Here is a 26,526-nt window from a genome sequence, read left to right on the forward strand (position 1 = left end):
GGGTCCACAGTGGGTCACCTGGTCCCACGTCTCAGCTCAGGCAGGGCCACCCCAGAGCACATGGCACCGGATTGTGTCCAGATGGTTCTGGGATGTCTCCATGAGGAGACTCCACACCCTCTCTGTGCAGCCTCTTCAGTGCTGGGTCACTGCACAGCAAAGTTCTTCCTCGTGGCCAGGTGGCACTTCCTGGGCATCGGTTCCTGCCCGTTCCTCTTGTGCCATTGCTGGGTCCCCCGAGCAGAGCCTGGTCAGACAGGGATGGGGCCCTTGAGTGCTTTCCTCTAACGCGTCCTTTTACAGCTCCGAGGAACATCCTCCCATACCAGCCCCCTTCTCAGAGTCACATTAACCGTATTTCTCAAGATGGAAATATTTCACTGTTTACTCTTTCCTCGGCTGAACAAAGAAAAGAGAAGCCTCCAGCCGGTGCCCCTGTGGACCTCAACCATTCTCCCCCTCGTTGTTGTCAAAGGAAATGTTCAGAGTCAGCAGGGCCGTGTCGGTGGGTGGCGGGAGCGCGGGGCCGCCATCGGGGCCGCCATCGGGGCCGCCATCGGGGCCGCCATCGGGGCCGCCATCGGGGCCGCCATCGGGGCCGCCATCGGGGCCGCCATCGGGGCCGCCATCGGGGCCGCCATCGGGGCCGCCATCGGGGCCGCCATCGGGGCCGCCATCGGCGCTGCGCTGCTCAGGCCTGGCGGGGGCGGGAGCGGGGCGGCCCCGCACACACGGCCCGGCCCCTCACGGCCCTTCACGGCCCGGCCCCACACGGCCCGGCTCCCCACGGCCCTGCCCACACGGCCCGTAAGGCCCTGCACGGCCCCGGGAGGGACGCGTGGCTGCGGCGCCGGTGCGCGGGGAGGGCCGGGCGGGCTCCGGGACAGGGCGCGGTTGGGTGCTCCCGGCGCGGGGAGCGGCGGGAACGCCGGGCCGGCGAGGGGCGGGCACGGCCGGGCACAGCACCGGGAATGGGGGCGGGAGCCCGGGGCGCAGCACCGGGAATGGGGGCGGGACCCGAGGCGCCGCCGTCCCGGTAGGAACACGCGGGGAGCGGCCGGAGCCCTCGCAGCGCCTGTGCCCGGCAGCCTCGGAGAGCCCGGCCCGGCCTGGGGCAGCCGCAGCAGCCGGGGGGGTGCGCTGGAAAGGCGAGTGTTTGGCACCGAAAATAGTGTCTGCACAGCAAACGAGGTAATGACGGAATGTGCCCTCCGACAGGATGGGGAGCAATGGCCATAAACAGAAGGAGTTCCACCTCAACGGGAGGGAGAACTTCTTTCCACTGAGGGTGGCAGAGCCCTGAACAGCTGCCCGGGCAGGCCGTGGAGTCTCCTCTCTGGAGACGTTCAAACCCCCCTGGACGTGTCCCTGTGTACCTGCTCCAGGTGACCCTGCCCGGGCAGGGGCTGGGACTGGGGGATCTCCAGAGGGCCCATCCTGGGCCCAACCCTGACTGTTCTGGGATTCTGTGAAAATTAGAGGGCTATTTAAATGCCAGGTTCACTTGATGATGTAAATGAAAAGTTGAGATTGATTTCCATGTATTAAACTGTTGAAGGCCAGCTGCAGTGTTCAGCATGGCGATTTTGGTGTGCCCGGTAAGGCAGGCTAAAGGACAGTAACACTGTAACAGTTAAGGACTGCTTGACTTCTTCACTTGTAGGCTTTAATGTTTTCTTCTCTGCTGTTCATCTTGGTTGAACCTTGGCTTGGTACCTTACAAGGTCATTCATTCAGTATCTTTTTTTTTCTTGAAGACACATCAGAGGATTACAGATGGAAAAGGCAAAGCCGAGAAAAGCCTTCTAAGTATTACAGAATAAGGAAATGTGGCTTGAATGGAGTTTCCTGTGCTGTGTAAATGCTGTGAAGTTTTGTAATGGCAGAAGCTAGGTCTTCAGGAATCAAAAGATCCCAAATAAGTTTGTCACTCAGTAAAAGTAAGAAGAAAAAAGGAACGCCATCTATACCTTCAGCGTCCTCCTCTATTACTTCCTTTTTTAACAATGTTCCCCCTGCCAAAATTAGCTGTCCCATGTGTGGGCAATTGGTGCCAAGGTATGGAATAAATGAGCACATGGATGAAACATGTCAGAGAAACCGTAGTGAGATTGGTGCCATTGGTGCTACGCTGGACCCTCTGAAGAATAAGAGCCCCCCAGCTGCAAATGTAACCAATAATTCCAGCTCACACTTTTCAAAAAACATCTTAAATCTAGAAACAAGTCCCTCCAAAAGCAATTCATTGAAAGCAAAAGGTAGTGCAGCACAACAGATTAGTCCTTATTTTAGCAATAATAGCTCAGTCATTAGTGTTAACAACGAATCACAGGCCCAAACAGTCAAAATAGTCTCTTTGGGAAGCTTGTCATCGAAACTGTCCAGAAGATGTTGTGCCCAGGGAGGAAAACAGGTCGTGTATAAAGAGGTTGACTCTTCACCTCCTGCTGTTCACAGTCTGTGTAGAAATGCTGCAGCACAGGAGGATGATGACGATGATATTTATGCTGGGCATAGTTCTCAGAAAGAAAATCAGCTTGCGCAGAGAGAGCACCAGGAACAAAATTTTTCAAAGAGGAAACCTGAATTTCAAAAAGAAAGAAACCAATGTAATCGAGAAGACCTTGTGGATATAGTTCAGGTATCTTTACCAGCTGATAACAATGACAAAGGATTCCCAAGTGGTACAAGGAGCACCAAACCAGAAAGCAGGTCTGAAGGTGTGACACTTCGTCCTGATAAATTTGAAACACCTCTAGCCATTTATACTTCACCAGAGCTGGCCAGTAATTTGGAAGTCAAGACTCAGCCTCACACCCAGGTTATTCCTTCTTCCAAGACAGAAGTGAACTGTGATACACAAAATTGCTGTAGCGAGGGTGATGCACAGATACTTCCTGTGGAAGTTCTTGAAGATTTTAAGGATGAGATGAATTATACTATGTTAGAAACTGTGGGAAAAGAAGAATTTCAGAATTCCACTGGGGACGTTTTAGACAAAATAGATAAGGTTCACTCTGTGCCCAGCTCTCCTGGTCACCCATACTACCTCCAGAATTTTTTACTAGTGCTTCAAGCAGTCTTAGAGAATGAAGATGACATCAGACTATTTGATGAGCAAGATATGAACATTATAACCAAGTTCTACAAATTATCAGGTACCTTTCTTTAAAAATACATCTCCACATTACTGTTGCATAGTTTTATGTGAGGAGTGCTATATCATGGGCAATTTAACTGGATGAGTTCCTTAAGGGGAAGAAGCTCCTTTTTCTCAGGAGACGTATCCATCAGTGGCTTCTTATAAGTAAACTCTCCTAATGTTGTTTAAATGGAAGGTGTTGATAAAAAGTGAAGACTTGTAAGGAAGGTCTGCGGGCAAGTCTGTAGTGACACTGGGGTGAAGCCAAGTCAGTGAGGTGTCTGGCTGGGCACTGACATGCCACAGCAGAGCTCAGGCAGGAGTGCAGGCCACCAGTCTGGGCTTAGGTACAGCTCCTGAGAGAATAGAGGAGGGCCCTGAAAAAGCCTCAGCCTGCCCAGCACCTGAGCTCAGCTTACACAGTTGCACAGATCCGAGCTGGCCTTGGACACAAGCAGCCAAACCTGTGGGGGCTGGGGTGTGGCTGCAGAGCCTGTGGGTGCACTCCAGGCCATGAGAATGTCACAATAGTGACATCTTGGGGCTTGGTAATGCCTTGTTTATGTTGTGATAGTTAAAAGGGGAATATATAAAGGCAGGAACAGAAGCAACAAAACTGTTATTATTGGCTCTCCGAGGCAAGCAGTAGATGCACATCATTTGCATCCAAAGATCTAGGCATAAACTTGCAGTTAGGTCAGTCGTGTATGCAGGCTTTGGTAACCTGGACAAATACTAAAAGAGGCTCAGGATACAGGTTCCTCATTTTCACACTCCCTTCTCTGGATGGGTACAACACTGATCAGTAACAGGAGCTTGTTCTCTTAAATAAAGGAAGTGCTTGTTTCTCTTTCAGTAGTGTGATTTCAGAATTCCCTTCTCACAGGAGTTTGGAATACAGAAAGAATTACTGCAGAGTGGTGCTGGTAAATCCATGTATGCATTGAATGCCAGGGGCGCAGATAAAACAATCTTTCTTTGCAGGGTAGGAAAAACACAAGGATTGAGCTATGAGAACTGCTTTAACTCAATAGATAACAAATTCTGGACAACTGACAGATGAAGAAATCTTTTCCTTGAAGAAATACCAGACAGAATACTTTAAAAGTTCAGGTAGATGTGTTATCTGTCCCACGGTAGAAGTTTCTAACCAAGCAGGTGTTGTCTTTCAGTTATCGTAACACAAAAAACCCAACACATGTGCCTAGTACTATGGAGTTGCTTCAATATAGGTATTTTCCAGTATTTCATTATTTTCTGCTGAAACGTCTACCATTCTTCAGTGAGAGATCTCTAACTCACTGAAGTTATGAAGATTATTATGAAAGTTTGTGAACTTATTACGAAATGTAGAGCACTGCCAGTTTTTTAAGTGCCAGAAACAGTAGATAAAAGTAGGGAAAAGCAGAGGTGAATCCGTTATAAGTAACCTGCAGTGCAATGTCAGCCTTTGTGCTTAAGATGAGTTCTGTCTGAAATTAGGTGTAACATTAAAAACATGATTTTTGTATTCTCCATGTTTAATTTTGCTACAAGGTACAGCTGCAAGAATTTAAATGCCAGTTCATAGTTCTAGTGACACTAACCTAATACACTCAGTGAAATCCTCCTTTCAACTTTCATACAGTAGAAATATTGTATCTGAAGAACATCGATTTATAGTTACCAGTGGAACTGAGGTACAGAAAATTTTTTTTCTGTTGTATTTTGATGAATCATAGAGGGTGAACTTTTCTAAGATCTTCTGCATCTTTTTGCTGATAATATTTCAACTTAGAGCAAATTTTTTATTTCATTGATATACTTGAAACTTTCTTAAGAACCACAAAAGAAAAAAATCTGAACCTCCAAAGGTAGTGAATGCACTTCAGAACAGGATGCTTAAGAAGCAATTACTTGCACAATATCTTTCTATTCTATTTGTCATTCAAATCCTTCAGAGAGGAAGCAGTCCTCACATGCCCTTGCTGGATTGCAGCCCTTGTTTGGTCAGCTCCAGGGGCTGGGGAAAGGATGTTCATGTGTTAACCTTTTTCCTTTCTCCAGAGTTGTAAAAACTGGGAACCGACTTCAAAGGAGTTCTAATCCCAGAGAGAAAATGCCAGGTTCATATGTCTAAATATAGTTCTCCCAGTGAATTGATCCTGGAAACATTCCATTAAAAAAAGGCTGAAAAAGTCTTTTAAGGACAGGAGAATTGTTAAATAAACACGTCGAGGTTACCTGCCATTTCTTGAATATCTCTGGGTCTGGTAGTGTTTCAGTGTCTGTTTTTATTAAATATCGGTTTCAGTTAAGCAGCGGACAGGGATAAAAATTCAGAAGTTAATGAGGGTTGAATTAAGTATTCAAAAGGTTATTGAATGTAGTAACAACAGCTGAACTATTTTCAGCTAAAATTTAATAAGCTGTTTTGTTGAATTTCAGCATGTATGTAAAAAGTCTTTTTAAAGAGTACTTTAAGAGAACACTTCCCTGATAAAAATAAAATGAATAGCAGGGGTTTTTTCTGTTGTTTTCAGTTGATACATTAGTAAAATTAGGCTTATCTTTGAAAAAATAAGAGTCTGAAGACTGCTAGACAGAGAGAGGTATTCTGTGATTATGAAATTATTCTGTCAGACTTCTTTTGTTCCCTAGCACGAAATATTTCGTTATTGAATGACTGTTTAAGAAAGCAAAAAGACCTATTTAATATCACAATATGCAGAGTTGAAAAATGAAGTCATCTTTTCCTATAAAACAAATTATTTCTTAAAGAATAAGCATGTCAAAATGCATTTTAGCAATGTACAATACCTGCAAAATACATTGTAATACTTTTGTACCTACAAAACTTAAATATTCTAATGAGTTTATTAATTACTTGAAAAGGTAAGTTCTGGTATTTTACCAAGTCTGCTTGTAGAACGTGACGAGATGTAAAATGTGTTTTAGAGGATACCTGCATCAAAGTAATTTTTCTGGTTAAGGTAGTGATTTTGCATAGTGCTGTGTTTAGAATTTACTCTTCATTTTATCCTTCCCTGCTTTAACTCCAATTTGCAGTTGGTGGGCAGAAGTTATATGTGAGACTTTTTCAACGCAAGCTGAACTGGTTAAAGGTGAACAAAATAGAGTATGGAGAGATAAGTGTGGATTTGTCACCAATGATTAAAGAACTGGCTGAAGCCAGATTTCTGCAAACAGGTAAGAACAGCACTGATAAATCTTAAAAATACTACATACAGAGTCTGCAGCTGGGTCATGTTAGAGTTCAATGCACTACAGGCTTGTCTGTGCCTTGGGAAGAGTACTAGATGACCAGAATTAAGATTTCAGGTAAATGAGTTGTGTTGTAAATAATAAAAATAATACAAATTGGGTAATAGGGAAGACAGCATTTCTGAATAGCGTTTTTTTGTAACTCAGCAGAATTTTTTTTTGCTTCTATTTTGAAGTTGTAAAGGGTGTTTTCTTCTGATTCTTCCTTACCTTCAACCTGGACCTGTGAAGAGGTCAGGAAGAAAGTCCAGAAGAATTTCAGGGTGAACCAGATAACACTGACAGTACATTTTTGAGGAATTTAAGTCATTACATTAGTACCAGGTTATATGAATGTACTATGACCTATTGCTTGAGTGTACATGTATAACACACAATGAATATATCAGATCATTTTGCTTGTAGAATCCGAACTGGAAGACCTGTGTGAAGGTTTGGATTTGCTTTCAGCCCCTGAACTAAAAGCATTGGCAAAGATCTTTCACTTGCCAAACCCAAATGGTCAGAAACAGCAACTTGTGGATGATTTTCTGAGGTTGGCAAAACAGCGTTCAGTCTTCAGCAGGAGTCAGGCTGGTGTTGGGACAGTGATCTTAAAAAGGTAAATGTTTATAGTTAAATTTTGCACTGCAACAAACTGGAATCTAGATGCCTTTTCAAGAGAGGAATGCATTTAGTAAATTTATTAGTAAAAAAGGAAGCATTACATTTTGATTCCCAGCAAGTCAAATGGAAGGTTAAATACTAGACTTTTTTTAAAACTGTGTTGTGCTTTCAGCTGTGGGCATGATTATCTGTCTGCAAAGTTACTTGGTTACACAGAGAAACATTTCTGAATTCTGTAAAGCAGAGTCAGTGCAGAAAAACATCTAGGAAGGTATGGGAAAGGCCACTGCCTATTCAAACAACCATCTGATGTTCGTTTGCTCTGTGAGCTCTTTTGGTAGAACTAGAGGAGACCAATAGTCTCTTTTCTGGGGCTGACTGAGTACTTTAGCATAGAGACTCCTTCTGGCAATATTTTAAAGGGAAAAGTATGTTTACCTGACAAAGTGTTCTTTCTATCCTGTGATGTTTCCACTGTGGCTGTCACAGCTGGGTGTATCAGATGCCCTTGACTTCCAGGTCTCCTGGGGTCCAGGTTCAGGTTTAAGATGCTGTGCTGCCCTAATAGGAGTGATTAGGGTCTGAACTCGGTAATTGTGGAATCCTTTCGGTATAAAATTTGGCTTGGATAGAAAGCTGGCAGAAGTCAGTATGGACTGCATTTGCTGTACTAACATAATTTGTATTTCCTGTGGCATTCTTTTTCAAATGAGAGGGATATAAAGTTTTATCAAGTTTTGCATAGCTGTGTTTATTGGAAAAATATTCCTCCTCCCCCCCCAAATCTATCATGTGATTTTCCATAAAATTCCTTGTATTAAAAGGGGCCTAGTATTGGAAAAAGAACTTGAAAATCATTCCTCCATGAAGAATTATTATGCTGTGAATCATTAAAGGCTTCTTTCCTTATTTTGTGGTTGCTTTCTCATTCTAATCCAAGCATAGAAAACTTCAGTATGAAAATCCTTAGATTTCATTTTTCCTCTTTGAACTATATGACAATGCATGATGCACAATTTATATAAATATCTCTAACAGAAACAAAATTGTTTTCAGAATAGTGTCTTAGAGAAAGGCTAGAAGAATGGAAAGGAGCCTGGGAAAATTAGTTACATTCCAAAAAAAGTACTTGGTGCTGTCTTACTCCCTACTTCAAGAACAGAGGCTGATAGTTACTTGCTCAGCCACCCCAGCTTTGGGAACATATTGCCTTTTGCTGTAGATGACAGCTGAAATGCTGATTATCCCAGGAGATCACAGAAAATCTGGTTTTAAATCTGTGCTGTCAGTGGACAAGCAACAAAGTTTGGGCTTGTATGAAAAGGCTGGTTGAAAATGGGCTAATGGAGGTTCCCTAAAACAATGGATCTCAAATTAGGGCCTATAAACATTCTCTAACAGCAAACCATGTCTTGTTGATTTATGGTACTGGCTGGCACAGCAGCAGGAGTGACTGCACCCAAAGGGCAGTTAGTTCTGATTCTGTTCAGTTGGAAGTTTGGCCCTTAAACTTTTTAGTAGCGAATGCATTTGGTTAGATTTTCACTAGAGGTTCCATGTACTATATAGTATCTCTGCTTCTTTCAAGGAAAATCAATTTTATGCATTATAGGCTTGAAAAAATTTTTTCTTATACTTCACTCAGTATAATTCAGTTTTTACAAGTGACAGTAAAAATCATTTGTTGTACTAATTTTATTTGTCCCTCCAGGGTGAAGGACCTGGCTGGAAAATGTGTGAGGGTGTGTAAAGGCCCTCGGGCCGTGTTCTCCCGGGTCCTGCTGCTGTTCTCGCTGCCGGAGGCGGTGGAGGAGGAGGAGGCCGGGAGTGCTGGGCAGGGCCAGCTCTGCACGATGCTGCTGGCCAGCATGGGCAGGGCCGTGTTCCCCACCTACACCGTGAGCAGGAGCACCCAGGTCTTCCAGGACAGAGACGATCTCATCAGGTGGGGAGAGCTTTGGCTGCTTGCACATCTGTTTCTTTCTAGAAAAGCTTTCCTGCAGCACTGGTGTAGACAAATAAGAATTCATCATGGGGAACTTCAGATGTAAATATATAGAAGTGTGCTTTTGTAATGATTTTAAGTGCATTTTTGTATCCAGGTAGGACTCGTAATTCACAGTGGCTTGGCTTTGGATCCAGAATAGCGTATTTGTTTGCTTCAGGATCGTCTGCTGATGAAAGCTGTTTCTTCATTTGCTGTGCTGATTATTAGAAGTGGACTCTGAGCTAAACAAAAAATATGTTCTATAGTCTGTAAGTTTAAACATAATGGGCCCTGCTAGTTTAAACTCTACTAATCCTATGAGATTAAGGATAAAAGATGGCTGCATGATTCAATGTCTTTGGAGACTGGAAGAGGAGGAATTGATTTCTTCTAACTATAGATGCTTTTTCAGCCTAAGAAAGTTATTGTGGTTTTTTCCCTCAGGTATGCAACTGCTGCTCATCTGTCATATGATATAGCCACCGCAATGGTAAATGGGCACTGGGAAGAAGCTCATAATCTATATTTGTATGCTAAACAAACCTGGAGCGAACTGAAAAATCACCCCTCTTTAAGGTAGTGAACTGGAAACTAGCCTAGCATTCATAGGAAACTATTAAATGTATTATCTTACTTTTGATACTTTAACTTTTGAGAGAGGCGTATAGACTACGCCTGATAAATTTAGAGGCTTTAATATTCTGAAAGCTTTGATCTTCCTGATTGTTTGTTTAGCTTTTAAGTGATAATATGAAAATTATAAAACCTTGGGAATTGATTGCTAGGCATTGATAAAGCATTAAAACATTTCTGTTTTATGTGCAATGCAGGAGAACAAGAGCCTTATTTTTCCCTTGTCATGGTTTGTCTTTATGGCTTTCAGATAAATGGCAATAAGCAGAATGTAAAATTCACTGTGAACAAAAGGATGTTGCAAACATTATCGGAACGCATGCTGGGTTATTCATGTCTTTAGACTTCCAAGTGGGGTCATTCAGGGGAATGTTACTGAATATCTGAGAACTGAAATAAAATGTGTTGGTTTGGAAGCATTCTTCATCAGTTTTTCTTTTAATTATTTTATTTTCCGGCTTAATGATACACCAAAAGTTAAAGCTTTATGTTTGGCATTATATTCAATTCCATGGCAACTCATGTAAAACGGTGTAACCCTTCATAGAGGGTCATTTGGAAGTGTGTTCCATTTCACACTGAAGACAGTGGAAAAATCTATTTTAATAAGACATTCAAAAGACTTTGTCTTGAAATATAGAGTTGCCTACTGAAAAGATGTTAGTCTTTTTATGGCAGGAAATTCCTGTTCTAGACTTTTTCTTTTGTTCAGCTATGTTTCCGAAGATAAACTTCTATGAGAATGATTGGCAGTAACAACACATGATGTGATAAGTTACTGTTTTGCATCTTACGTAAAACTGATTAACTAAAAATTCCACTGCTGTGGAATCTAAAATACACTGTGCAAGGGCAGCTTGCTCCCTAAGCTGAACTGTTGCTTTACCTTTGGGTTCTTGACTTGGCAGCTGGGATGCTCATTTCAGTTCAGTTGGATATATAAGGCATTTAATTTTTGTAAATGCTTTAGGTATAACTTTAAGAATTCAAATTGCCATATTTAAATGATCTGAGCTGCTCTTACTTTTTAGCTATCACAGAGTTTTACCGGAGTATCTGCGACGTTTCACAGTGGGCTGGGTGTATACAAGAATCCTTTCTCACGGTGTTGAAATTTTGCAGAGACTTCACATGTATAAGGTAAAGTGGTGAATAGGAATCTGTGTTTAATGGAGCGTTGTACATCAATTTACTTGTCTGATGTGGCTGGAAAATAGTGACAATGTTTGCCACGGATTGCTATAGTTCTAGTAACAGGTTACTTTTAAAGGAAAAGAGCCCTTTTTTATGCTGCTTTAGAAAGTTTTAAATTGTTTTGATTTCTGCTTATGTTTGTAGATTTACCATCTGTAATACACCATATTGCTGAGATATGCTTATTTCATTATTTAAAGATACCTGTGTTTCACTAGATTTGGTTATTGTTTTTAAGTAAGAAAAATCTCAGAAGAGAAGTCTTCTGAAATCTCTGCCTCTTCACCTTGGGAGATTACATCCCTAAAGGTCTCTGATTTATATGTTAAAGCAAATCAGATTATTCTGAAAAAGACTTTGCTTCTGCAAAAAGGCAACTAGTAATACTCGGATATTTTTCATATACAATAAGGAATACAGAAAGGATAAAAATATTAAAATTTTGGCAGTTAGTCTTTAAGTTTACATAAAAATATCTCTATTCCAGAGTTTTTAAGATACATCTATGCACTTGAATTGAGTATATTGGGTAGTGGAGTAAAAAGCAGGTTTGAATTGTTCAAGAGACAAAGTTCTATAGTATCCATTAATTAGAAGGGAAGGTGACAAGCTAACTTGCCCTTGGCTTTGTAACTCAATTAATGAACATCCCGTGCCATTGCACAGGAGGCCGTGCAGGAGCTGCAGACCCTCCTGGCTCAGGATGTGTACTGTGCTGACAGCAGAGGGAGATGGTGGGACCGGCTGGCTCTCAATCTACATCAGCACCTGAAAAACACTACGAAGGTATCTGCTGTAGAGCTGGAAACGCTGCACTTGTTGTCTGAAAACATGTTTTAAAAACACATCTTATGAAAAGAACAGTGGAACAGGATCTCCTAACAATGTAGGTATTGGTAGGAATGCCAAGGTCAAGGCAATCAGTTCCTCCTAAGAAAATGAATATTGAGTGTACCTCATCCTTGGTTGGCCTGGTATGCTGGTTTTTGCATTTACATTTTTGTGCTCCTTAAATGGATTGTTCTTAAGCAGACAGGTGTCCATGGGTCTTTCTAAGTTCCTGCTGGTTCCCTTGCTCTTTGCCAGGCCGTGGGCTGCATTAGGAAGGGGCTGGCAGACCCCTGTGTCCGCACTGGGCACCGTCTGTCCCTCTACCTGCGGGCCCTGCGCATCAGAGACTCGCCGAGCTGCAGGCAGGTCAGGGGCCTGCTCCAGGAGCTGCCAGTCATCACTGTGCAGGATGTGCCACATGTGAGTAAGGGCGCTGCTGGTGTCTGGGAAATAACAACTCATGAGGTCTTTTTTACTCTTGACGAGAGAAGATAACCTGTGAGAGTCTTGTTACGTGCTGGGCACCAGCCTCTGACTGCAGGAAAATGAATACAAATGTGTTTCTAAAACAAAAGCCTGTCATAAGCAAATACTTTTCTGTTGGTCAGCTTCATAGCTGAAGTTAGTCAGCTGTACACTGGTTAAATTTGAATTGCTTATATGTGTTATGAACCTGATCAGCTGTAAACTCCACTAATGTAACAGTATGTGCTCGGAGCCTTCCTGAGCAGATCAGTGCATTGTGTCTGGTGTCTGCAAGCCAAGCATTTTGTGTGCAAGAAAAAGTAATAGTAGCTTCCTTAGCATGTTGTCGCATTAGATTAGTGGCTAAAAAATGCCAGTGTTCTTTTAGTAACCTTTGGAAGGTATGCACTCTAAATATGTATTATGCAAATATTCAGTGGGGTGCACCTGCATCATATTGGAATGGATTTTTTTAACTCTTTCTTTTCCATACCATCATAAAGATAATTCTGTCTGGTCAAAGTCAGAGCAGAGCCTCACTTGTTCTCTCTCCTCACCACGTCTCTCCCTACATCCCTTCTTTGTGTCAGTCCAGAATCAGTCTCCTCAGCCTTCTGTATTCTTTCCTCCTGGTCCTGCATATAGAGAGGCTACTTGCCACCTGCCCAGGATTTTTGCTAGACATTTTTTTTTCTGAAAAATTCGCCATTTTATGAAAGCTAAACTGAATGATTTCACAAATTATGGCAGGGTAAATTTTATTCAGTTGATTTTTGGAAACAAGTCTAGTTCTGATTTTAAGAAAACTGAAAAGGAGGAATGTGTGTTTTAGGCAAGATCCAAATACTTAGGCTAAAGCTTTTTAAATGTGATGCTGGAAAGTAACCAGATGTTTTATTATGTTCAGGTTACAATCAATGGAAAGATGTGTCCTCAGATGGGAATGGGAAAATCCGTATTTCTCATGGAGGATGTTGGTGATGAAGAAGGAGGCGAAGGCTGTAGTGTATCCACAGTCATGTGCTCAGTTGAGGAGCTGGCATTAACTCATTACAGGAGGAGTGGTTTTGATCAGGGTAACAGTACCATTTATTTGGGCATTTTACAGTAAAATAACTGTGGGAGTAAAGAACCTATTTCCTAATCAGTTTAGTTAATAGACCAGTTTTAGCTGATTTCATTAGACCAGTTTTTAGTCTGATTCTGTTTCTTTCCCAAATGCCTCTAATACATCATTTCCTTTCCAAAATGCTCTAACATGTATTTTCAAACTGACCTGCTTCCTGGCCTTTAATTATTTGCTGCCTTCATGTACCAAAGGTGTTTTTGAAATTTGTATTTCTTCTTTATCTTCATAGAAAATCGCTTACTTTGCCTTTCTTACCCGTGAAACAGCTATTTTATTTCTTAAGGGTAAAATGCTAGCATTGTCATTTAAGGGAGTGTCACCAAGGAAAACTGATTTTTGCTACTAGATGAAGATGAAAACAGTATATACCACTAGCAAGACACTTGGCAGTTTTTTTGAAGGCTCTATTAGTAGTTGTTCCTGTATTTTTACAACTTAGGAGCTGTGAAAAGCCATGGACAAGTAAGAATATATAGATCTGTTTTACAGGAAAAAAAGCAATATGCAAACAGGTAGGCAGGTTATTTTTAAGATAAAATTTGTATCTTTATATAAAATAGATATTTTAATATAGTTTTATATTATTGATATGTTCCAGAATACCATTGCAGGAAAAGTGGCTGTATCAGAAAAGGGTAAATGAGAAGGTGACAATATTTAGAATTTAGAAGAACTGTGCTGAAATCCCCTCTCAGTTCCTCACTCCCACCCTCTCACCATCGATCTTAGTGGCTCAGCACAGTTTTGAGCACACAATGGCCATGTGTGATTTAGGGCTGGGCCTGAGGAACCAGAATTCCCAGTCCAGCACTAAACACAGCCCAGAGCACACATGGTCTCCTCCCTCTCATGTGTGTGATGTGTCATACATGTATAATACACAAACACTATATATCATGTAGTACAGACAGCACAGATGTCCTGTGATCTATAGGTATGACACGTAACATTAAATATAATATCATAGATAATAAGTTGTACTAATAGACTAAGAACAGAACATACCTCAAGAGCTGAGGTGGAGGTTGGTGGGAGCTCTGGGAGCCACCTGGTCCAACTCTCTGCTCAAGAGCCAGCTGCCCTGGACCATGACCAGCTTCTGAGTATCCCCAAGGATGGTGACTCCACAGGCTCTCTTGGCAACCTGTGCCAGTGCTTTGTTACCTTCACAGTGAAAAATTGTTTTCTTATGTTTATATATATATGTATGTATCTCTGTGTGTTTTATATATATATATTCTTACATATATGTGTCTCCCTGTGTTTAATAAGTGACAGGGATGAAAAAAAAATGATGATGGAAAAGCAGTCAGCTCTACCAGACTAATGCTCAACCAGTATTACTCAAAAATGTTATATATTGAGAAAAAAAGTTATATAAAAATGGGGTATATTACATATATACACACATGTATACACACATATATGTGTACATACACGTATACACATACATATATACAGATACATTTATGTATTTATATTTGGTGTCAAGATATTGCTTTTTAATTTTAACAAAAGTTGTGTATTTAAAAATTGTCCAAGTAAGCCTTGTTGTGGAAGGGCAGTGATCCAGCCCTGGGCTGTGACTGAAGGCCCCTGGCCAGGTAGCAGCAGGTGCTGGCAGAGGGGGCAGGAATAAAGTGGATTTCCAGTGTTCTGCTGTAATGGGAACATGTGCTGACTTCAGCTGGGCAGGAACCTGAGCATGGTGTTCCTGCTTTGGGTCGGGGTGGTTTCATTCTTCCTCAGGTTGCTGTAGAACTTGATGCTTCCATTTTTATTGAATTTTGTCCTTTAGGTATTCATGGGGAAGGCTCAACGTTTCTTACGCTGTATGGGATTCTAATGTGGGATATCATTTTCATGGATGACATACCCGATGTTTTCAGAAATCCCTATCAGGTAACTTTGAAAGGCTTTCCTTAGTTGCTGTATTTACCCATTGCTGTAGACTCAGTAACCATGTTAAAATCTTATTTGGGATTGGATTAGCATTTTATTCTGAGGGAATTTCCAGACAGATCTTGGGTTTTCCTTCATTTTATTATTTGTTATATTGGGTTTATTACTAAGTAATCCTCAGTAACTTAATTGCTATGTCAGTCTGGATTCACCGTCTGATAGGGTGAAATTCATCTGGTTAAGTGCATGTGTCCTACAGCTGAGCTCACTGGGCAAAATTTCCATTATAGTTAGTAGAACACTGCTATACCACAGCCTTGTTCATCTCCTTTGAAGATGACACATTCCATTTAAAAAAAGAGAAAGAAAAAAGAAAAAAAAAGAAAAGTCTGTTTCTTTTTAGTAGCCTTTTAATGGTTGTCACATTTTTAAACTTAGGTTTGTTAATACCCCCACTCACCCCACCCCACCATGTTTATGCTTTTGGGACCATCCCTCCTTTTTGACAAAGCAACAAACAGGAAAGCAATACTACATGTTCCCCCCAGAAACAGCTGCCTGCCACACCCTAAGAGTAATGATTCCAGGTGAACTTGTGGCTTTTAGCTGACTGCTTTACATCCTACAAATTACAGCTAGAAAATTTTAATTATTGTGATTAGAAAACTTGATCACATTTGCTAAGAAAACCCTAAAAATCCATCTCAAATGTTACAGAACAAAAAAAGGCTAGATAATTGTCTTCTTTCTTCCACCTTAACTCATTGCTTCTAGTTGAATTCCTGGCCAAGAGGGAGACCAGACAATGCTGTTCTCTTCCTTAACTGGATTTATTTGTACTGGAAGAAATTATAATTTTATATCAGTATGAGATACCTTAAGTAGAAAATTCTTATTCTAGAGGTGAAGTATATGGGTTATTCTTTTCTTCCCCCTTCCTACTTTTTTATGTTTCTTCAGCAGTCTGAGGTAGGAGTAGAAATCCTTGTGGCTGAGCTGAAATCCTCCCAGCTCATAGACAGGTAGGAAGGGCACTGCTGTAGCCCCAAAGGCCTTACAAAAACTGTGCCATAGAATTCATACCAGTGGCTCCTTCTGTGGAGTATCTGCTGGTCTTGTCAGATGCTGAAGCTCTATGAATGTTGTGTTAGAAGCAGGTGTTCTTTGTCAGTGCAAACTACCATTTACTGTAGAGCTTGCCTTACTAAATACCTTTCATACAATCTTATATGCATATTATACTTACTTAAAAAAAATGAAAAGCCAAACCCCCAAAACTTGTGTTTATGTGTTTATTACAAACCCAGTATTTACAGATTACTTGCAAATTTATTTTTTAAACTAGTTTTTCCTTATTAATTCAGAGCAAAGCTATCATGAGCATCAGGCATAAACAAGGATGAGCTGATAGCTCACCCCTCATTCAGTCATTACCAGGCTGTATTTTTGTGGGATTATCTGTGGCAGCAGGTTGTGTAAGGCTGAAATGTGCCATTTGCTAAGCACTCTGCATTTGCTGTTGAAAAGTTGGCCCAGCACTTGGGTACTGCCTGTTCCAGCAGTGTTCAAACCTGAACTGCTGCAAGGGCTTTACACACTGGGATGTTCAGAGGTGGGTGTAAAAAATGTAATTTAATAAATGTTTATCTGGTGGACATGTTCAAGTTAGATCAGTGTTTGAGTGAATTTGTAGTTAAGAAAAGTATGAAGTAGGGCATTGTCTTTCTGCCAGCTGTGCTGGCAGCTCCTCAGAGCTGCATTTACGTTTTTACACAGACATCCCCCCTGGATTTGTACACTGACAGCTTCTATGAGAGCAGGAGGGATGTCATCGAGGCCAGACTGCAGCAGCTGCACTCAGCCTCCCCAGAGACTCTGGCAAAGCTGATTGCTGATGTCTGGACCACTCAGGAGGGAAAAGCAGCAGCACTAGTGAGCTGGGGACGTTTTATTTCCCTCCAGCAAGCCCAGGTAAGTAACTGTTGCCCAGCATGGGGCCTCTGATTAGGGTTGTCATTTGATCACACATGGCCATGGTGTGTCACAGGTTGTACTGAGGCACTGCGGGAGGAAGAGTGGTGGGAGGGAGGAGTTGGGAATAGGGAGACTTGGGCTGAAGTCCTTGCACAAGTACAATTTTCTGATATGGGCACTTTTCCTGCAAGGGCAGTTGGGAACACAGCAGGAAATTGCTGTAGAAAACATCTACTTATGCTTCCTGTTACACCAGACTAAACAAAAAGCTGAGCTGGGCGATACACTAGTCTCGTGAGGGTCGGGAAACAGCTCTACAGGAAATTAAAGACAAATCCAACCAACTACCAAAGCCTCTCTTGCAGAGCCTTGTCTCCTGCCTTGGAGGAATGTTCCTGAGCGGTGTTTTCAGGCGACTGTCCAAAGACCTGCGCCACTGCCGGGGAGGTCTGCCTGACCTGGTCGTGTGGAGCACACACACCCAGCACTTCAAGGTACCTTGGGAGGGCATGGAAATACTCAGTGCTCAGCTGGGAACTGCCAGCTGTCAGCCCATCCAAACTGTGCTCTCTTGTCGTGGTGCAGGTAAAGCTGCTGCTGGGCTGCCAGCAGCCACAGCTAGCAGTGTGTGGTTCTCTGCTATTTCATCACACTGTGCTGTAACTTTAATGGGCATAACCAAAATCAGCAGGAATGAACACTGGCTGTGTTGGTGTGGAATAGATCTTTGATTAAAATTAATGTAAAGCAGTGTTATCAATCAGTCATACCCACTGACTGTGGGTAGCAAGGAGTTCGACTGGCACCACTTAAAACTTGACTGTTTTGAGTCTTTGAGAACTATGTCAGGGTCTGCCACAAAAACTGAGTAAACAGTCATGGTTGGTGTTTTGCATGGTAGAGTAATAGGTACTAGAAGACTACTGGACATCTCACCTGCTGAAGCAACTTGTTTTTATAAAAGAGAGCTGAATAGCAGAAATTAGTTCTCTGGAACACCTGAGTAAGTTGTGTCAGTCTCAGCTGGAACAGGTGAGGTTGCAGGTGCTTGATTTTTGAGTATGAGAGATCTTCATTCACCAGGGCCTCTGTGTTTTGGTGGCTATTTGCTATGTAACAGCCGTAAAATAATACTTATTCTGTGGGAATGATGCTGCAGTTCCTGCACAGGCACACTAGTAATCATGGCCATTTGCTCGCAGCTGGTGGAGGTGAAGGGCCCCAAGGACCGGCTGTCGCCCAAGCAGATGCTGTGGCTGAGCGAGCTGCAGCGCCTGGGAGCGGCTGTGGAGGTGTGTCACGTGCAGGCCGTGGGGGGCAGGAGCCAACGCCTCAGCTGACACACAGGTTTGACCGGGGGGGTAACACACCACTGCCTGCTGCTTATTAAAAATAGTTTCTTCTAAAATTCTGGCTCCTTGGAACATTACTGTGTCCTTTTTAGCACAAAGCATACTACGGTGCACTTTGAGAAGACTGATTTACTGCACGTCACTTTGGGTTCAGAAGAGCAGAGCCTTTCTCTTCCATCCACAGTTCATAACTTATTCTATGAAAGGTAATTCAGGCAGTTTGCCCAGTGAAGAGAAACAGCTGCCATCACACTTGTACCTCCTGAGAACATCCTGTTCAATATAAAATCTGGGGCATCAAGTCCTGGTCATTTCTGTGTTGCCTGTGTAGCTCAAATTCATCATAGTGTGCAAGTTTCCTTGCAAGGCAAGCACAGCACCTTTACAGGAGTGTCAGGTTCTCTCCTTGCCCCCACTTAGTACTATGTGTTTGAATTTTGCACTTGAATGTAAAAAAATACAGGTGCTCAGTGATGGCAGAGAGCAAGGCATAAAACTTCAATGCTGTTTTAATGCACTGCTCTGTATGAAAGGACAATTTATTTAACAGGCCCTTCTGCTGTGAATATCTGTATTACCTGTGTAAAGGGAAACGTTTCTGGTTGAGACGGGAGTTGGTCAGTGCCAACGTGACCACACTCATTTGCAGTGTGTCACTCATTACAGTCAGTTTTACCCCACATTAATTGATGTGTTTGCTCACTCAGAAATATGTCAGTCACTTGGAATACAATTTAAAAGATTATTTCCCTTTTAGGACACCAGAATCCTGCAGGTTTCTCTCAATTTTAACACCAGCCGACATCTTTTCTCTGGAGTCTTCATTCTCATACTGCTTTTAGAAATTCTGCTTACCATGCAAACAGCAGACACTGTAATAGAATATAGCAAGGAATAAAGATAATTTGCACATTATTTTTATTAATCATCTTTCTTCAGCACAGTGTCCCTGCTTTTCTTGGAAAAAAACAAACCCCCCCCCCCATTTTATTGTTAGAGGAAGTGAAAGAAAACTGCCTGAAGTTCACTGTGGAAAGGTATGAACTTTTATTGACTCTAATTTACTTCACATTCACAAGTCAGCATCAGGATTTTATCATGTTCCTGCCACTGCTATTTTACTCAGTAAATCATTATCAGGCACAAAGGTTTTAGTTTCAGTTGAAATGGTGAACTCTAAACCATCACAGCAACAGCATTAGAAACCTACTGCCTACAGCAATTTGAGGTACAGATTTCTGTCTCTTTGTTAGAGGCAAATTTAAGATTTCATCCTTTGCTTAAATATATGTTAGAATTTTTTTGGTTTTAATGTTTTTCCCTCTGAGAGTAACCAAAACGTTTGCCCAACTTGCTACATTTTCATAAGAATACAAGGCAGTTATATCAGTGGTACTGCAGGCCTGGGCAGACACCCCCCCCCTGCATTTCTGGAAGGAAAGCCACGTCTCTGATCCAGCAGTGAAGGGAGGGCGAAGGTACCACCACAGTCAGCTCCACCTCGCAGGAACTGAGGGTCACTAAAGCCCCTCAGCTTCTGAGCTCCCTGCAGGGGTTACAGGGTGGTACAAAGCCATGGCACAGCCAGGAACAGCTGGAATAACCCAGCTTTTCTACCAACAGACAAAAAAAGATGAGCTTCTTGGTAGCTTTTCTATTCTTGCAACACCAAAATGGCATTAACAGTATCTTGTTTTAAATGGTGAACAGAAACTACAATTTGAAAATGTGTATGTATATATATACACACACACATATATATACACACTTGCATGTCAGTATTCTGTACATAGACATTAAAGATACCTACTCAAACCCCAAAATTGCTTTTGAAAGTTATTAGAGCAGTCCCTGTTGACTTGATAAGGCAACTGTGCAGTGGAGGATATTTCAAAATTAACATCTAGTACCTGTCTTCCAAAAGTAAATTAAAAAGTGTTGTGTAACTTAAGAGGAAGATGCAATACCCACAGGCACACGCTCACTCACACAGACACAGCAGTTGCTCAGGTTCCTTGGAAGGCAAGGCCGTGGACACCAGAAGCAGAACCTTGTCCACATGTCCAGGGAAAGGTGGATCCCTTCCCCTCCTCTCTGCAGGAGGTGCCCCCTCTCAGCCTCTGCTTACCTGACTCCCCTTTTTGAATGGTATAAAATGTCTTTTTAAATCTGTTTGGCAAATACATATTTCAACAGGTTTTGTTTATTTTAAAGGCATATTATTTTTAGCCCCCTCCCATGCTATATATATAAAATACAAAGACCCTCTGCAGCATCTGTACACATCTTAGAACTGAAATGTAAAAATGTCTGTAATTTCCTTATAAAAGACAATTCTGTTTAAATATAGTACCCATTTTTTCCCCCAAAGGGTACTAGCCTTAACTTTTGTTTTTAATTCCACCAGCTGCTTTTGTGGGGTATTTATTTACACATTTTTGGTACCTTTAAACCAAAGAAGTTATACTTTTAAAGACAAAAAAATATATATAGTCAACTGTCATTTTAAAAGAAAAAAAATTGGTACCAAAAGACACTAAGCACACAGGTTGAGGTCTGTTATGTCAAGTATCAGGCCAGGGAAAGCAGAAAGCGAATGGGAAAAAGGAAATCACAAAAGCAAACTAAAACAAATGTTTGAATAATGAACTGACCCAGTGAGATGACTGCTTCAGCAAGCTTGGAAATAAACTCAACTGGTTTGTGGACCATGTAACATGTTCAGCCCATCTTGCAGCAGAATTAGGCAATTGAGGTGAATACACGTTTTTTCCTCACAAACAGTTGACCAGAAGGATCTGGCTTTGTCTGCCAACAGCCCTGTGCCCACGTGCAGACACGGCTGTGTGTGCACACAGAGCTTCCACAAACACGGGGTTGGGGGGTTGGGAGTTCCCAAAGGAGCCCACCCCACACAGCTCACCCTGGCCATGGCCCTCTGCAGCCCCAGCAGTGCCAGCACAGCCCTGGAGCGCAGGAACAGCCTGGGACACTCGGTGCTGTGTGTGCTGGGCTCTTCCAGCACAAAGCACCTGCAAGGCCACTCCAGATGCAAGTTCTCTGAAACAAATCCTTGAGCGACCTCAGACATCCCACCTGTGCTCTGTGACTCAGGCTGTGCTGAAAACCAGTTCAGTCGGACAAACAACAAAAGGTCTCCAAATCCTGTCCCTCTCCACCTTTTTTAAGCTCTACTATACTGTGTATTACCATCATGCAGCTTTCTTCTTTCCCCACAAAAACTGAGAACAGCTTTTAGTCCATCATGTAAGGCCTTTGGTGCTTTCACTTGCAAGCAGGGGCTCAGTGTGAGTTCAACAGCATTTGTGTTTTACACAGACATGGTTTACTGTGAAATACAGCCTCGCTGGGAAGGCAGATGACAGAAGCCTCAACCTCTGACAATGACCATCACTATTCCTCCACCCTCCCAATATTCTTTACACTCCTGCCTTTCTCCCTGGGAAACTTGAGTCCTTTTCTGGCACAGCATCCAGGGAGAGGTATCATTTAAAAGGTTTTAGCACAGCAAGTAGGATGGTGCATTAAGCAGAGGGAGGCTGTTGGATTTAAATCCCTCAAGCAGTGCTTGTCCACTGCACTGCCCGTGTGGCTGTGCACAAATGCAAAAAGAAGGCACCACTTCCTGCTCTTCCAGCCCCTGCCCACAGTGACTGCAGCACCACCACCCCTCGTGGGGCTCCCAACACCGACTGAGCCCTCCTTTCTGGAGCCCAGCTTGGCTCAGGGGGGAGTTCTGCTGAAAGCTACTTTATCCTACAAAAAACCGAGATGGTTGGCAGGGATGAGAATCTGGGCAGGGATATAATGCTGAGGATTTGAGATGCCTATATAAAAAAGTGAGAATCTCATCTGGATGCCTGTTGTTTCCAGAAATTGAGAGGGGGAGGCAGGAGGTGGAACAAGAACTTGCCACAACAATCTGTTGTGAAAAGTTGGGGGCTGTCAGCTGCATTAGAGTAATCTTGCTACTGTGTCCTCCCAATTAAAGGCACTTCTAAAGCTACTACAATACCATATCTACAGTAAAATGTTTTAAGGTTAACAGTGCATTGTCCTGACCTGGATTTCTACAGTCTGAAGTCAAGCTCATGACAAAGAGCACAAATCCGACTAATTGTTCATGAACACATTTTGTGGAGAAAAAGAAAAAGGAACAACCCCTTTAATGGATACACACTGCATTAGCAGATGTGTAGGGTGATAAGTCACAGAACATTAGTGTGTTGTATCTATGCATGAAAGTATTCTTCCTGAAGAGGCTGTCTGACAAAACAGTATGTTCCCAGATTTCAGCTGACATTTCATGTCCACTGCACTGCTTTGGCTTTCCAAGCTGTTTTATCAAAGGGTCATGTCAGTCACTATCTGGGAAAAAAGGATATTTCAAGCAGAACCCACATTAATGACCGTACCAAGCCTCTCAATTAGCTAATGAAGCGCTCCGTCGCATGTAATGAGCCAAACCCCAAAGGACAGGGGGAGTTAGGGACCAGAAGCCCCAGCAGACGAGAACTCCTGAAGACAAAATTGTGCGATTTGAAGCATGACTTGCCTTGCTTTTAAATATTTGTGCAAAACTTACGTAAGGTTTGTATATAAAAATTATTACAGCTTTCAATGCCGCATTTAGCAGTGTTAACTTAGAAAAGACAAAATGATATGCTGTATTCTCCCCGAACCTTTAAATCACACCACCTCAGTCTTCATTTGCCAGCGTCTCAGTGGACAGCCAGATTTTGGCACCACTTAAAAATTTGCTTAACGGTGTTCCCAAAATGCTCCGTCTGCAGAGGTTCCCTACAGGAGAAAAGGGGAATGAGGAGGAGAGAAAGTCTGGGGCACCCGAGGTGTCATTGAAACCACTGGCTCTGAAGTACATCCTGCTTTGATCCAGTTCTGTGCAGTGGCCTTGCAAGGAAGAGTTGCTTTTGTAGTGCCGAAGGTTCCGGTTCAACATGTCCACTTCATCCGCCAGCACAGACACCCTGTGGAAGGCGGCGACGGAGCCACCGTGGCTGATCTGGGCCTCGGGAACCCAGCGGAAGTAGCACAGTTTCCACAGTTTGATTTGTGTTGCAGAGAGCTGGGGCAGGATCAGGCCGTGCAGGTCCACAGGCTTTGCAAACCAGTCCCTGAAGAACTGCTCCCTGCTGTGGCTCGGGCTCTCTGCTGGCTGGAAAAGGTCTGGCTTCAGTTTTAGTATCAGAGAGTTTCTCCTTGGAAGGAACTCCTGCTCCCCGATGATCCCGTTCTTTAATGCTGGGGGAGCACCTCGCAATGTGGAGCTGTAGTTTTTCTGCAGAAAAGAAATACTGGTAATTTTCCAGTTTTACATTCATTTGAATAGCAGATTTCCCCGAGCTGCCAGAGTGCATCATCCAGAGAAACGCTGCGACCTTTAAACACTACTGAGCTTGTGAGTCACTACTGCAGGGCTCACAGGGAAAACTGTGGCCACTTGGGCCCTTCGAAAGAAATACATATGTTTTGTAGCAACAAATTATTGACTTATAATCAGTATTTACTGAACATACTGACAACCCTGGGGGGGAAAAGTGGCATGCCATCACTTTTCCATAGGTGAGATTTTGCAAATGTTGGCAGTGAGCTCAGTCACATCAGAAGATGTCCCAGAACACAAGGCTCAACAATTTACATCTTTGCTTCTACAGAAAATCATTTCTTTTGGCTGGGAAGCCAAGGAAATTGAGGCTCCTCCTGTTAAACCAGGGGTGTAACACAGGCTGTACCTGCAGCTCTCCCAGCAGGAGCCCCTGTGGGTGGGCACAGGCCCAGCCCTGCCCTGCCCTGCCCAGAGAGCTCAGTTACCTTGGAGCGTTTGAAGGATTTCATGGCCCCGTTGTGCACACACGGCGCGCTCTTCCCCACGTACAGCGGGTTGTGGAACAGCAGGCGGTCCCGGCTGGAGAACTGAAGAGACCAGTCCCAAACACAAGGGAATCTGAGGCCTTTCTCACCACCCAGCTGAATGTTTTTGCTTATAGCGAATTCCTGCAAGAAGTTAACATTCAGGGATGTCATTTAGAGGCAGCACAACAGAGCAGCGAGAGAGCTGGAGAAAACAGCTGTGCCCTGTTCTCATTTGGGCTGTTACTTTTCAATGATATTGTTTGCTTACTCTTAATCCCCAAACTGTGATTTTGACAATATACCAACAGTCTCTCAATGCTCTAATTCTTTGTAAGGTGGCTACCTAAAATTTTAAAGGGAAAATATTTAACAAAATAAGTATGTTTCACTTTTATCAGCCATCAAATGTTTTCTACACAAGGTTCTGTTCAGTTTTCAAAAACAAATTAAGTGTTCAGTCTTCTAAGTGCTTTCATAGTGCATTGCTATCTGAACTTTATGCAGTATTTCCAACTTTTTCAACTATTTAAACAATTACGTCAAGAGATTTCAAAGTTTGCCTGAAGCGTGAAATTCTATTTATTGCCTGTCATTCTGCTTTATCAGTTCCAGATATAGATTTGCTTCCTAGAGGAATACAAACAATAACATACAATAGCAATGCTTTCCTAGGAAAAAACAAAACCGAAATTCAATAGACTTTCTTCTTGAACAGTTCCTGTCTCTGCAAAGATCACCTGAAAGGACATTCCGATCATCTTCATCTGGGGACCTGACTGTTTTGCCCAAACAGAGCGTGACATTTTGCAAAGCACACAGGAGCAACTGAGCTGGGGCGCTGTTGTTTCCAGAGGGGCACAGGGCAGGTGGCAGAGCTCCCACTCACTCACAGTGCTCTCCTTCACGCGCTGGTGGGGGCAGTTGAAGAGGAAGGTGCCGAAGAGCGAGATGCGGGCGCTGTCGTGCAGCAGGGTCAGGTACACCTCGGAGAACTCGAAGGCTGCTGGGTACTGCTCCAGCAGCTGCCACACGCAGTCAAGAAACATCAGGAACAAAGGAGACTGGGAAAAGAAGCAGGGGATTATTAGACTTAACAAAGGCTTCTCCCAGATCATACTAATTTGTTTGCAGTTACTGCTCCATTAGGGTATTTAGCTGCATCTCTGGTACATTACTCAACAGGGTAAACTATTTGCAGTCTTGTATTTTTTATGGTTCTATGCAACTATAACACCCTGTATTCCTGTTTAGCCACTTGCTTTATCAGAACTACCTTTGCACAGCTTTCCCTTGTCTCTTCTTTCCTTCATACTTATGTAGCTGCAAAAATACTTCCTGCCACCTGGATGTCCCTCATCATTTCCAAATTAGTGTTTGTATGAGCCTTCCTTACCTCTTGGCTTTGTATTTGCAATTTATATACTTCCTTCTTGTTTAAAATGACCAGAAAGCTTATGATTCAGCCATGTTAACTTCTCACTACATTTCTGAGCTCTTTCCATAGCAGCCCATGAATGGCAAAAGCATAAACCATCATTTACGTATAGCTTTAGAAACATTTTCCTCTTCCCAGTTTCAATCTTCAGTATATCCCTTGCAAGGGTCAAATATCAGCTTTCTCACTACTTCCCTCTGGGCAATAGTTTCTTTATCCCTTCCCCCATTTTCTCCTCTCGGTGCTCAGTGTCCTCGGTTTGTCTGTTGGCTCCACACTCTGAGGATATTGCTTTTCTAAGATTCTTGGGCACTGTCCCTGAAAAAGGTTGCTAACCTGGGTCCTCTGTTCTTCCAACCGCAGTTACAATGAAGAGGCCAAATAAGACTGGGAATGAAGCCCTGCACTACCCTCTGTAGATCCCCCTGAAGCTGTGCCAGCTCTGAGCCTGCGGTGCCTCTGTGCCAGCCCAAAGCTTTGAGGGCACTGCACAGGGATCAGACTTTGCATCCAGAACACCAGGGATGAGAGCAGAGATCGCTGGTAAAACAAACAGCAAAACTACCCCCTGTAAACCCACTCCTCACCTCCTTTTATTTTAATTTTAAATGTGAGCTGTGCTGGTGTTTGTTACAGTGGGACCTTTTCATGTGGAACACTGAAGCAAAATAAAAATCCATTTCAATGCACCTGGTGTTTCATTGATTCTCACATGGC

At 42.8% G+C, this 26,526-nt stretch overlaps 2 protein-coding genes across 8 annotated transcripts in view; one reads left to right on the plus strand and one right to left on the minus strand.

Moving 5' to 3' along the window:
- The first annotated feature begins 489 nt into the window (after positions 1-489).
- FAN1 (FANCD2 and FANCI associated nuclease 1) lies at positions 490-26,498 on the plus strand. Of its 7 annotated transcripts, XR_005564462.1 has the most exons (16): positions 756-853; positions 1,758-3,158; positions 6,191-6,331; positions 6,812-7,007; positions 8,724-8,957; positions 9,444-9,575; positions 10,664-10,772; positions 11,493-11,612; positions 11,913-12,077; positions 13,030-13,198; positions 15,050-15,153; positions 16,930-17,124; positions 17,481-17,621; positions 18,330-18,474; positions 18,572-18,685; positions 19,237-19,404. XR_005564462.1 is itself a non-coding variant. In XM_039383768.1 (15 exons), the coding sequence occupies exons 2-14, from the start codon at positions 1,880-1,882 to the stop codon at positions 18,465-18,467; spliced, it is 3,123 nt and encodes a 1,040-aa protein (XP_039239702.1). In that variant the 5' UTR covers positions 490-505; positions 1,758-1,879; the 3' UTR covers positions 18,468-18,474; positions 18,572-19,404. The 7 variants fall into 7 exon arrangements, 6 of the variants coding, with proteins under 6 accessions (XP_039239702.1, XP_027596660.1, XP_027596656.1 ...); XM_039383768.1 differs by lacking the exon at positions 756-853 and adding an exon at positions 490-505 and having other exon boundaries at positions 18,572-19,404; XM_027740859.2 differs by lacking the exons at positions 18,572-18,685; positions 19,237-19,404 and adding an exon at positions 26,173-26,498.
- MTMR10 (myotubularin related protein 10) overlaps positions 19,503-26,526 on the minus strand; it is a 35,913-nt gene continuing 28,889 nt past the window's right edge. Inside the window, exons 14-16 of the mRNA XM_027740862.2 lie at positions 25,265-25,435; positions 24,333-24,515; positions 19,503-23,799 (exon numbers count right to left, since the gene is read on the minus strand). Of these exons, the coding sequence (XP_027596663.1) occupies positions 23,200-23,799; positions 24,333-24,515; positions 25,265-25,435 (954 nt within the window). The 3' untranslated portion in view covers positions 19,503-23,199. The remainder of the gene's footprint in view (positions 23,800-24,332; positions 24,516-25,264; positions 25,436-26,526) is intronic.

Source organism: Pipra filicauda, unplaced genomic scaffold (genome assembly GCF_003945595.2).
Source record: "Pipra filicauda isolate LSUMZ 115617 unplaced genomic scaffold, ASM394559v2 scaffold324_size1259732_pilon, whole genome shotgun sequence".
NCBI lineage: Eukaryota > Metazoa > Chordata > Aves > Passeriformes > Pipridae > Pipra > Pipra filicauda.

What these genes read in the sequence shown, in the direction of transcription:
- FAN1 (XM_039383768.1), top strand. Translation starts at nt 1,880, where the DNA reads ATGGCAGAAGCTAGGTCTTCAGGAATCAAAAGATCCCAAATAAGTTTG. An exon ending in CAAGTTCTACAAATTATCAG is followed by an intron (nt 3,159 to 6,190) that starts GTACCTTTCTTT and finishes TCCAATTTGCAG; the next exon opens with TTGGTGGGCAGAAGTTATAT. An exon ending in AGCCAGATTTCTGCAAACAG is followed by an intron (nt 6,332 to 6,811) that starts GTAAGAACAGCA and finishes TTTTGCTTGTAG; the next exon opens with AATCCGAACTGGAAGACCTG.